The following is a 12009-nucleotide window of genomic DNA, read 5'->3' as shown; positions in this document are numbered from 1 at the left end:
TTTCCTTTCTAGTGATTGCTGTGTAAGGACTGCCAACAACGCACACTGTTTTAGCTGTTGCTAGGCCATCTTTATGCTCTTCCAGATCTCTCCTCAGCTTCCCATAGAAGCTGAGGAGGAGTGTAGGCAGAACAAGTGAATGACCAATAGGATAATCCATACCATAGATGTCATGCCAAGTACATAAATGGGAGTTAGCTGGGGGAGGATCCGGGATCACTACTCAGGAGTCTGCCAATTCACTGGGCGGCAAGTGACTCGTGTCCTTATATTATCGTTATTATTATTGTTATTTTCCTCTTCCCGTATTGTTTCTGTTAAACTGTCTTTACCTCAACCCATGAGGTTTGTTTCCTTTTCCCACAGCTTCCCATAGAAGCTGAGGAGGAGTGTAGGCAGAACAAGTGAATGACCAATAGGATAATCCATACCATAGATGTCATGCCAAGTACATAAATGGGAGTTAGCTGGGGGAGGATCCGGGATCACTACTCAGGAGGCTGCCAATTCACTGGGCGGCAAGTGACTCGTGTCCTTATATTATTGTTATTATTATTGTTATTTTCCTCTTCCCGTATTGTTTCTGTTAAACTGTCTTTACCTCAACCCATGAGGTTTGTTTCCTTTTCCCATTCCCCTCCTTTTCTCCCTCTTCTCCCCACCCTTCTGGGGGGGAGTGGGGGGGAGCGAGCGGCTGTGTGGTCCTCACTGCCGGCTGGGGTTAAACCACAACAGTTGGCTTACAAATAGTCCCCAGGTTTGCTCAGGCTATATATGACATGAACAGAGAATGACACAGAATCCATTCCCAAACACTTGTTAACAGGGTTTCTTTTACGTTAGAGGGCATCTCATAGCTAATTATCAAGTCAACATAGGCGAACACCAAAGAGCATTTCTCCCATCTTCTACTGAGATTCCCATTCAACACTCTCAGCACCATCGCCAGAACATGATCTTTAGAACTCGTGGATGAAAGCTGTCTTGAGGAGATGGAAATGCCGGTATCAGTTGGACAGATACATGCGGTGAAGCCAAGGATGGTTTGGAAAGATTAACAGGGCAGTGCAAAGCAGCAGAGCAATGTTTAGAAAAAACACAGCAGTAGCAGTTCCCATACCTGGCCTCGCCAGTTTGAGACTCCATCTGGTTAACCCAAGACTTGTAAATATCCACCGGATCAGTTTTGATATTGAGTGATTTGTCATCGATGATTTCCTTCACAACTGGTGCCAGGATCTGCCTCAGGGCATTCTGACCACGGGCACCACGGTTGAAACTAACCACCATTTTAATAACAGTAGGATTCCCAGTCACAATTTCATGTATTTGGTCTACTTTTGATCTGAAGAAGAAAGAATCTATATGAAATATGAGGTATCCATAATTCTGTTGGCTTTAGATACGTTTCTTGGCTTAAATCAAACTGTTAAAGAGCATCACCCTCACAAAACAGATAATGGATTTGTACTAAAATCTCAACACAGCAGTAAACTACAACACTATACAAGAACAACACTGTACAACAACGCTTCTCAAGACAGATGAGGCAAGAAACTTATGACCTCTGTTGGGGAATTCCAGTGCAACTTGCCAGTAGTCATCTCAATGACAATTAATGCAAATCCAACTGTATGTTCTATCTGAGAGCACAATTCAAAAATACAAAGGAAACAGAGAATGTTTTATGTAGAGAAGAGAAAGAACAGTAGATTTCTTCCAGTACTTAAAATAAGAAAACAAGCAATCGACAACAAAAGCCACACCTAGTTATACCACTATGAGAAATACAGCAGGGGAGAATGTAGCAGCTAGGTCTCCCTGGACTACTATTCCAAGCATGAATTTGAGGGCGGGGAGGGGATTCTCTTTTAGAAGTTACTTGTTTCAGGGCATATACCACCTTCATGCTTAAAAAGCATTCCAAAGAATGCTTAAAGAGTAGTTCCTCAAAAATTTTATTGCATTCTTCTTCACAGCAAGTTGTGCAGCTCCGTGTTGTAAAGAACTGAAGTCAGGTAACTCCATGCTCCTAAGGCGCAAGGGATCAAACAAAGCATGCTGGAGGACAGCCACAGTCCCTAACACCGACACTAAACAAACACCAAACAATAAAGCCTCTCGGTTTCAGCCTTCTCATCAACTTTTGGAAATCCAGAGAGCCTAGTGTTAGCTTTCCCCCTGGCTCGCAAAGCCTGAGTCTGCGGTTTATTGGAGGTGTCCCCAGACACTGGAGAATTGAGATTAGACTGAATTTTCGGATGACTTTGCATCAGATTAAAAGCAGCTGCCATGTTGAGCAGCGAAGTCTTGACCGAAGTAAAAAGCTCTCATCCTCAGTGGACATACTCGAATCTTCCTTTATAGACTATGTTAAGAACAGATACGAAATGGGAGGAGGACAATGAAGGGACAGTCCAGCATTATCTGCATATCAGCATGAGATATAACGTGAAAACTGCCTCAGTTCGAGAAACTGCCAGAACTGATTCAACAGCAAGAATGTGCCATATGCTACCACGTACTTGATCTCTTCCTGCAATGCTGTTTGGAAAAGCCGCAACAACAGGTATTCCTCCCTTTGATTGGATGCATAGTTATACAGTGTGAAGATGACAGAATCCATGAACTTTGTGGATTTGTTTTGAGGCATCTGAAAAATCAGCTTGGCCAAGTACGTTGGGTTAGTCTACAACAACAAGAAAAAACACTCAGTGTGCACGCCCACACAGGCCAGTGTCGCTAAGAGCTATACAGCGCATAAGCAAAGACTGTGCCGAGGCACATAAGCCTCTACGACAAGAGGTTACGGAGCAGTGTTAGAAGCTGCCTACCTGAAGTAAGTAGAACAGATGCTGATAGGCTTCCAGCTTCTCTCTCTTCTCTTTGCTCAAAGCTTTCAAACCTCCCCTTTGTTTGTTCAGCATCATCATGTCAGAGAGCTGCTCCTTGTTCTTCTTGGTAAGTTTTTTGCTGTGAGAAACAACATCCTGAAAGAAAGGACAGGGACAGATTCCACTAAGTATTTTACAACAGGCAATATTGGGAAACGGTGGCAACTGTGAGCACACTTCTCTCATATGTGGAAAGGCAGGGTCAAGGTACGCCTGGGGCTATTAAAGTGAAGCATTATTTGCTGCGGCAGCAATTTCTCTGACTGGAAGTACATGGTCTGCTTTGTCCCTGACTTCCCAAATTTGTCCAAAACCCTAGAAGGGTTAGTCGCTCTTGGCAGCAATTACTATCAGAACTGGTAGCACCCTGAAGATGCCTGAAAACATTTTCTTTTTAAAATTTGGCTTAAAACCTAAAAATCCTGTTACATACTCAGCTAGGTCACTACCTCTACATACTCCGACAGCAATGTCCCTTTTCGCTGTAGGCACTAGCCCAAAAGCTGCAGCCTCCTTCAGAGACCAAATTCACTACACCAATTGAGTTTACACTGGGAGGAGCCTGGTGTCATACCATCCTGGACCAAATGAAATGCTGATCAGAACTTCGGCTTGAAGAGAAGGAATGCTGTATCAGCAAGAGCTTTTTTTGTGTGAAATTAATCATGTTGGCCACCTCCTTTAAACAACAAACACCACGTGGCACAAGCGTGCCTCCTGCCTCCGAAACCACCCCTCTCGCTGCAAGCTTGTGGCATTCATTGATGGTTGGGCTTGATGATCTTAAAGGTCCCTTCCAACCTTAGCGATTCTATGATTCAGTTGTTTAACCACAAAGGAGCAACAAAAGAGAGTTCTCAAAGCCTTCAAACACACAATCTGTTGTCTTCATTAGGTCAAGACAGTCTGGTGTGTTTGTCTTTTTTAGTTTCAGGTCTTGTTTCTTCTCCTACATTTTACTTCCAGGGATACATGCTAAATTAGCGGAATGGAAGAAGAATGTACTGGGGGTAAAATCTGCAACTATGGGGCAATGTTTTCCGCTGGACCTGAGCAACTGACATCCAAGGCCAGGAGTTCTCCATGCTAACTACCACTGGGCTCAGCTCAATCCGTAGTTGGTCTCCCCATCAGAACACTTCCTACCTGCAATGTAATTTTGTTTTTCACTAGCAGCCCAATTTTGATGTCCATGAGATTGAGGTCATTTTCCAGTTGCTGATTGGATCGGATCAAGGTTACAACTTCCTCGCGCAGTTTCATTAGCTCAAGCTCCTCCTGAAAATCTTGATCACTCTGATCGAGCAAGTGGACAAATTTCCGAACCACAGCCATAGGTGGGTTTTCAGCATTAACTAAAAATAGGCAAGAAAACACCAGGGTACAGGAAACAGAGTAAATATATGCCTTATCTATGTTTAAACAGCACATCAAGGAGCAGTCAGAATAAAATTAGCCCCACCATGTCTAAACAGTTTCTGACATTTTCAATTTCTTGTTTTGAGCAAATCATGAGAGGAGCGAACAGTAAAGACAAAGTCAATATCAGCCTAGGGTGGTCTACACTGCCAAAGTTATCTGCAAAGCTACAGTTCTATTTTTCAGCAGCAAAAGCAACAGCTGGCGTCAAGTCTTCCTTCAGCCTCAAGATCCACCTACTCTCCCCGCACTGCCCCACCACCTTCATCCCCACCACTCTTCAAAACTGACTTGATGTTATAGATCGCAGTAGCAACGTCCCTTACAAATAGAGATTCAAGGCACATTTTATCCTGTTGGCAATACTTACTGAGGGTTTTGTAGTCTTCTCGCGCTTTGTTTGCTCGGATAAAGGCTTGAATTTTTATAACATCATTTATCTAGGATTAAAAATAAAAAAGTGCTTAACTTCATTCTGGAAAGACTACAAAAGTCAGGTACTGAATTAATTTAACAAGATAGCCTCTTACATGGTTTCTGAAATACTGCAGACGATCTCTGTAACGTCTTCTGGCTTGATACATCCTGGTCATTGACTGAATCTACAGAAGGGTAACCAAAATACTCAGATCAAAACCCTTCTTGCAAAGTTCACTATCCAAAAGGTTTACCAAAAAGGTCAGCAGGGAGCACCTACTACCTTCACTACTTGGTCCTTTTGTGCTCGCAGGTAATCCAAACGGATTTGATATGCCTTCCTCTGCTTGTAGCCACGCCACTGGGACTGAAAACAGAACAGGTGCACTGACTTTACTTTTCTAATCAAAGAGAAACAATTATAAATCTGAGCTTCTTTCTGCTCCTCAGCTTCTGACTTCCCTCTTGGCTACGTAAAATGTGAAGGAGACATGCTTATCTTATTGAGATCTACAGTGTGAAGCATTAACTATTTCACCAACTGAAATCACAAGAGACTTGAAATTACGCTGTGAAAAGCCTGGGCCTTCTGAAGCACAGTTAGAGGTCAAGGACGCAGCTAAACAGTCAAGTTGGCAGAACCTGTTCTACATGAGGATCATACATTAGGTGCTGCTGCTGACGAGAACAGCGATGGAACATTGGAAGCCTTCAGAGCAGACTCACCGCTTGGAACATAAGTCAGGCAAGGGGTTTGACTGCACTTAAAGGGAGAGAGTGTTATTTTAATGAGCTGGGAGTGGTTTGGGGGGTTTTGTTGTGTTGCGTTTTTTTGGTTTGTTTTTTTTTCAAATATACACTCAGAGCACGTGCTACTTAGGCAGAAACAAACACACACATACTGCCCAAATAATGAAGTGGTAATAGGGCGCAAAGCACCTATTTCATTTGCAGACATTTCAGTTACAACACCAAAGATTTTTTTCATTGTTCTCCCGTAAACGAGCCTATCCTCATGCTGAATTACCCCACCATCTCCTTTCGGTCTTCAATCCTCCAAATCCCTGGACAAATTTCAAAGAAGAATAATTTTACTCAGCAATACTGGAAGCCGTGTTGTTTCTCTTCAATTCATGAGGAATCACAGCAGTAATTCATCACATGGTATTATCACCATAAAGACATCCAACACACTTCATATGGCCCTAAACACTGAATCTGATAATAAAATGACAGGTAAAGCTTCCTCAAATAAGCTTTTCTCCCTCCAATTCTGCCTTAGAAGACTTTATTGATTATATATGACATGGAAAAATAAGTAATATACCAAAGCTCTTTGGCAGAAGGAAATGCCTTCAGATAATTTGCAAAATTAGGTGAAGACAATTGTGTGCTGTAACTGTTTGAATTGAACAAAAACGGTCAGTAAGTTTGTGTATCAAAAACAATTGCAGAGTACAAGTTCCAAACATAATTACCTGAATGCACGTGATTGCTGGTACTTGTTTCTTCAAAAAATTCATTCGTGAGTTGAATTCCTGGCGAACAAGATATCCTCTACAGCAAGCCTGAAGTTTCGTAATCAGGTTCTCATTGGCCAGCCACAACTGTTCTCGGTTGTACGCCGCAGTGACTCCAGATATGGTGCTCTGGATTAATGTTATGGTAGGAAGAAGAGCCAGAAAAAGAGAATGGAGATACAAGGAATGGGGTGTTACATCAGCTTTCTGTATTGTGCTTATGAGAAACTTCCAAGTTTCCTTTCAATAAACAGCAATACCATGGTCCTGTACCCTTTTACTGACAGGACGAGTTTTTCTGAAATAGGACAAGGAGTTCTGACACACACAATCTGATGATGCCCAGTGCAATAAATAAATTACTAAGCTTGTTAACGTGACTGTGGCATTGAAACATTGTCTCATAGAGCTGCATTAAGGATGTTAATGGTAAGAACATCAACTTTTCAGAGGAACAGCACGTGTTATATGTACCCTACCTGTATCTCCTCCCGTGACAGCTGTGTGTCATTTTGCACAAATTCTGCTGGTTCGTCCCATCCTCCCTCTTTGGTCCGCAGGTTATGATAATAATGATAGCCTCCTCTCACCCAGTGTTTCACCCACTCGCTGCCATTACCCCCTAAGAGCAGAAACCGCAGCGTAAGTCTCAAAACAGACAAGTATCTTATCTTTCCCACATACAAATGTTACGACTAGGAAATCCACATATGCAGATGCTCCTTCCTCCAATCAAGAGAAAGAATGTTTCCAAGTCCCCAGTGACCTCATCTGAGAACTACCTAAACAACACATTCTGCAAGTGAAGAACACTCTATTACTCACTTTTTTTTTTCTTTTTTAAACCTTAGTTCACAAAGCATCCACAATTGCCACCTGTAACACAAGACTTATCCCCAGAGGCTTTTTTACCTCTGGTTCCGATTCCACATGCAATAACCTTGAATTTATTTCACTGACAGTTAGCTACTTGAGGTTCACCTGCTGCCGTTTTTCTTCTCTTGACTTCTGACAGTTCTCGCTGGTATGTCTCGGCACATTCTGGAGTGACTCCGTATAGCCCAACATCCGGTGAACGCAAGGCGCTCAGGGTCTGGCCAACATCACCATGGTCTACTGCTTCATTAATGGCCAGAATTCCTAAGGAGACTTTGATAACACACGGAAGCAGGTTATCTTGGCATCCAGGAGCTCAGTGACTCACAGCAAACATAGAACAACAGAACAGAGCAAGACAACAGGAACACATGCTTAACAGTTGTGGTGTGTACTATATTGTGTATATACAGAAATATTTAAGTGTATATAACTACAAAATTTAAATAAAACCAATCAGACAACTTGCACTATAGAGGCCTCTTCACTATGGAGTGTCCAACCATACGTGTTACTGCACCTGACAGCACATCATTTGTGTGCCCCGAGTCCCAGTACAGTGCTGATTTACCACCAATATTTCTCAACAACAGGTTTTAGGTCTACTTTGACATCTGTTTTAGTTAAGGCAGTTTCTTCCAGCAGAACCAGTCACAACTCAAAAGGGGCCTTTTCAACGACCTGTACCATACACCCCTAGTGAAGATAGTATGGAGTAGCCTGTCAACAAGTCAAAAACCTGACTGGGGAAAGACAGGTGGCAGAGGAAGAGAAAAATAACAACGTGTAATTCCAGGGCTACCCCAGAACTGCAACTCAAATACAGGCATATCCTCAAATACAGGCTTGGTGGAGAATGGATGGAGAGCAGCCCTGAGGAGAAGGACCTGGGGGTGCTGATTGACCAGAAGCTCAACATGAGCAGACAACGTGCGATCACAGCCCAGAAGGCCAACTGTATCCTGGACTGCAACAGAAGAAGTGTGGCCAGCAGGGCGAGGGAGGGGATTCTGTCCCTCTACTCTGCTCTGGGGAGACCCCACCTGGAGTACTGCATCTAGCTCTGGAGTCCCCAGCATAGGAAAGACATGGACCGGCATGTCCACAGGAGAGCCACGAGGATGATCCGAGGGCTGGAGCACCTCTCCTATGAGAACAGACTCAGAGAGTTGGGGCTGCTCAGCCTGGAGAAGAGAAGGCTCCGGGGAGATCTTATTGCGATTTATTCTAAAACATCTTCAAATAAAGAATACTACTGGACAAGGTACAAATACAAAAGCAAGCTCATTTCTGCTCCAGAGCGAGGGATGAGGGGAATCAACTGTGCCAGAAACTCTACATATCCGATACACAGACTCACTAAGAACTTATGCTGGATGGCAATCTAGTCCAACCCCGCTCCCAAAGCTTGGCTAATTCAAGGGCATTGTCTGACCGAGTCTGGAAAATCTCGAAGGACAGAGATTCCACAATGTCTTTGGACAACCTATTTCAGAAGGCACCAGAGAGATTCCAGACTCACATTCAACTTTTCAGTTTCTAGTACGGTTGCCTATTCAAAGCAAAATCAAAAGGGACTGACTTTGCATCTTTGGATAACTTTAAGTATCAGCCTAACATAAGATCAGAAGTTCTGGAAGTGGAAAGTAAGACATTTTATTAGCACACCAGAGATGAAGAAAGAGAATCAAGAAAAATATAAGGTGAATATAATGACAGAAAACAAACAGTTTACTAATACAGTGCAAATCAAGCAAAACAAGCAGACAGGGGCCAGTGTTGAATGTAATGGAAAATTAGAGATTTAGAGTAAATGGAAATACAACATCATATTTTAAAAATGTATAAAAACAAGCTCTCTGAAGCATGCGGTACTTAGCAAATAAACAGCATATACAGAGAACAGGCCATTAGAATATATCAGAAGACTTTAAAAACCTTTCTATTTTCTTAAAGAGAAAGCTTCTGTCAGGAACAGGAACAACAACAAAAAAAACCCAAACCCAAACACTCCAAAACCCCCACAAAACCAAAAAAAAGTTAAGCAAAGAGTAGTAATTACTTCATTGTTTCTGGAGACAGAAAAGACATCATTATAAAGACTGGGATGTAACGATGGGTGGGCCAGTCCCCCTGCAAACTGCCCTAAGGAGCAGAGGTGGATATCACTGATGTGTGTTATTCTTTGTATTTGAAAAAGATGCAAGATAGTCTAGAAATACTTACTAGAACCAAGACAAGACAACAGTATGCCACACGAACAGGTAATGCACACTAGAAAACACCGATTAAATTGTGCATGTGAAGACTCTCATACCTAACTAACCACCCACAGACACACACAATTAGTTGCAAATGACAAACAATTTGATAGATATTTGCCTAATGAGGTAACATGGTCACATGCAAAACTGGTAAAATGGCATATCCCCCCAAAAGATAAGAAATTTAGTATTTGAACAATCTGACATTCACTCCTCAAAGAAAAATTACTACGTCGGAAGCACAGAGATGCACTTGACTGCCTTTGCCACATTTACATGACATTTCCAGCTCCCAGCCTTTCCTTAAGTAACCATAGTTTGGTTGACAATGGGGCTTGATTGCAATATCGTGCGACAATACTTACATCTCTCGGACTCCTCTGTGTCCTTGTTAGCCCTGTGAATCCCATCCTGAATTTCATCTAGCCAAAGTACAGCTGTTTCATCCTGTGTATCCTGAAGACAATACGATGAGAAAAATACACACAGCGTGAGGAGAAAAGTATCACTATTTTTGCAAAGCAAAATAACCCATAGTCAACAATATCCAATATAGCAGTCTTCTGTATCAGAGGGAGTAAGACGCATTTCAGTCCTTCTAATTGACTCCAATACAAGGACATCACGTGCATTTGTGACTAGGAGAGACTACTACGGCATTACCAGACTCAACACCTCCTCCCAGTCAAAAACTCTTTTCAGGAAACAGAAAGAAGAAGAAACTCTGTCAATGGGAATCGCTCTGATAAGCAAAGAGAACGCAATGCTGAGGACTCTGTACCGCTTAGTCCTAAAGCTGTACTTGCTAAGAGGACATGACTTTCCAGGAACACAAGTTAGTCCTTCGACAGAACATGGCTACAAAGAGTTCTTGGAACAAGAAGCAGCCGATGCACGTCTGTGTGCAGAGGCTAAAAACTCTCGGGTAACTTAATGACACATCAGGCTGCTCTTGTCGCTGTCCACAGACGTTCACAAACCCGTATAAATTAGCAACCCAAAAAGCTTTGTACGTATCATGGCTGGGGGGTACACACACGACAGTCAAAGCCACGTTCCCAGTCTGTGTTTTAACGGACTGCTCGTCAAGGAGCAGTTATCACATTTTGGCTGGGATTTGGAGGAATCCAATCAACTAACGCTACATACAGAAATTTGAGAAGAGGAAAGAGACATGCGTTTAGCAAGTCCCAAAATACACATAAAGAACAATGATCCAGCAGTTGCCAAGCACAGCTTCTCCCCACCCATGGTGGCTTCCTGTAGGTAATCCTGAAAGAAATGCTAAGGCACAGCAGCCACCCCTTCGACAGCTCACGGCGCACAAACACAACACGGGAAACACTTACTTCTGGTACGGAATAATCATCACGCTGCACAGAAGCACCACTATTTACAGTGTTCAAGAGCTTTAGGGCCAGACTGAAAACGCACCTTTCCTTACATGCCCTCCACGTTTTTCCCACTGTTTGGCAGATCTGGAACTGACATGCTTAATGAATTTTCATTGAAGAGACCGATATGTCTTTCAGGGGCAGATTTCATTTGAAAGCCCAGATGCTCCCAGGAGAGTACCAGCAACCTCCAAAGCCCCGGCCAGGGAGCAGGGAGCATAATCCAAGAAACAGCTTCCTCTGCTGTAATCTCCACCAGCAGAAGTCAGCCCAAGGGCTGCCGAAACCATCCCCTGCATTTCTACGGACTGATGGTTGCGGGCTCTCTGGAAGGTATGCACAGCGTGATGTGCTACCGGGTCTACTTGTTTTCTCTCTCTCTCTTCATCAGATGAGGAACACGCACAGTACAGCACTCCCTGTTCACGTCAGAAACCAAGCAGCGTTTGGCGGTGAACTACAGCCCCACTCAGCCCCCAGGTACAGAAATCACCAGTCAGGAACAGCTGACTTCAGATAACGACGATTTTCCCCACAATGTTACTTTATAATACAATCTTCCAAGCCCTGAAATTGCTGCAATGCTGCCGGGAGGAGCCCTAAACTGAACATATGCCTAAATAAGGTAACTTCACGCCAACGAGAAGTTACCAAGACGGCCTGGCACAAGCTTAAGTGCACACTAAAAAGAGTTCATTATTTCATTCTGACTCAGCAGGAGGAAATGCTTCAGCACAAAATAAGTTCCTGAGGAACATTAACCCTTTCAGGGCCCTTGGGGAAGCTGCTTAATGATTTTCATCAGAAATGCGTACAGTTTTCAGCTATTGCCATCACACAGGTTTACTTTTAGCCAAAAAAAAAAAACAACCCCAAAACCAAAAAAAAACCCCAACAAAACAAAACACAAAAAACCAGAATTGGTGTTCACCACAATCTAGATTTTAGTCTCTAAGGAAAATTCTGTATTGGTATTAGATCAATGAGCTCCACAGAAAAACAAACAAACAAACCAAAACAAAAACTCTCTCGAGTCACCGAAAGCAGAGACGTCTGCTACTTCTTTGTAAATAGGCGAGGAAAAAAAATCAGTATCCCATTCACACTACTCAAAAATCAGTTGTATACACACATGGGCGGTCTCATCCTCTTTCCTAAATCCGTAAGATGAGACTTGCTCTTCCTCTCCCCATCTTCACCTTCGCATTGAGTCACTGAAAGAGGC

The 12009-nt window shown here is 43.0% G+C and overlaps 1 protein-coding gene across 1 annotated transcript in view; it reads right to left on the bottom strand.

The window, feature by feature from the left end:
* The window catches only part of IQGAP1 (IQ motif containing GTPase activating protein 1), a 74465-nt gene that overhangs the window by 13851 nt on the left and 48605 nt on the right, over nucleotides 1-12009 (bottom strand). Inside the window, exons 15-25 of the mRNA XM_009884202.1 lie at nucleotides 9756-9846; nucleotides 7232-7399; nucleotides 6730-6872; nucleotides 6209-6379; nucleotides 5014-5097; nucleotides 4844-4915; nucleotides 4684-4753; nucleotides 4041-4249; nucleotides 2835-2990; nucleotides 2526-2689; nucleotides 1121-1345 (exon numbers count right to left, since the gene is read on the bottom strand). Of these exons, the coding sequence (XP_009882504.1) occupies nucleotides 1121-1345; nucleotides 2526-2689; nucleotides 2835-2990; nucleotides 4041-4249; nucleotides 4684-4753; nucleotides 4844-4915; nucleotides 5014-5097; nucleotides 6209-6379; nucleotides 6730-6872; nucleotides 7232-7399; nucleotides 9756-9846 (1553 nt within the window). The remainder of the gene's footprint in view (nucleotides 1-1120; nucleotides 1346-2525; nucleotides 2690-2834; nucleotides 2991-4040; nucleotides 4250-4683; nucleotides 4754-4843; nucleotides 4916-5013; nucleotides 5098-6208; nucleotides 6380-6729; nucleotides 6873-7231; nucleotides 7400-9755; nucleotides 9847-12009) is intronic.

The sequence above is a fragment of the Charadrius vociferus genome, unplaced genomic scaffold (assembly GCF_000708025.1).
Source record: "Charadrius vociferus isolate BGI_N301 unplaced genomic scaffold, ASM70802v2 scaffold750, whole genome shotgun sequence".
Lineage (NCBI taxonomy): Eukaryota > Metazoa > Chordata > Aves > Charadriiformes > Charadriidae > Charadrius > Charadrius vociferus.
The sequence above is the reverse complement of the archived record's forward strand: the minus strand, read 5'-3'. Positions and strand labels throughout refer to the sequence as shown.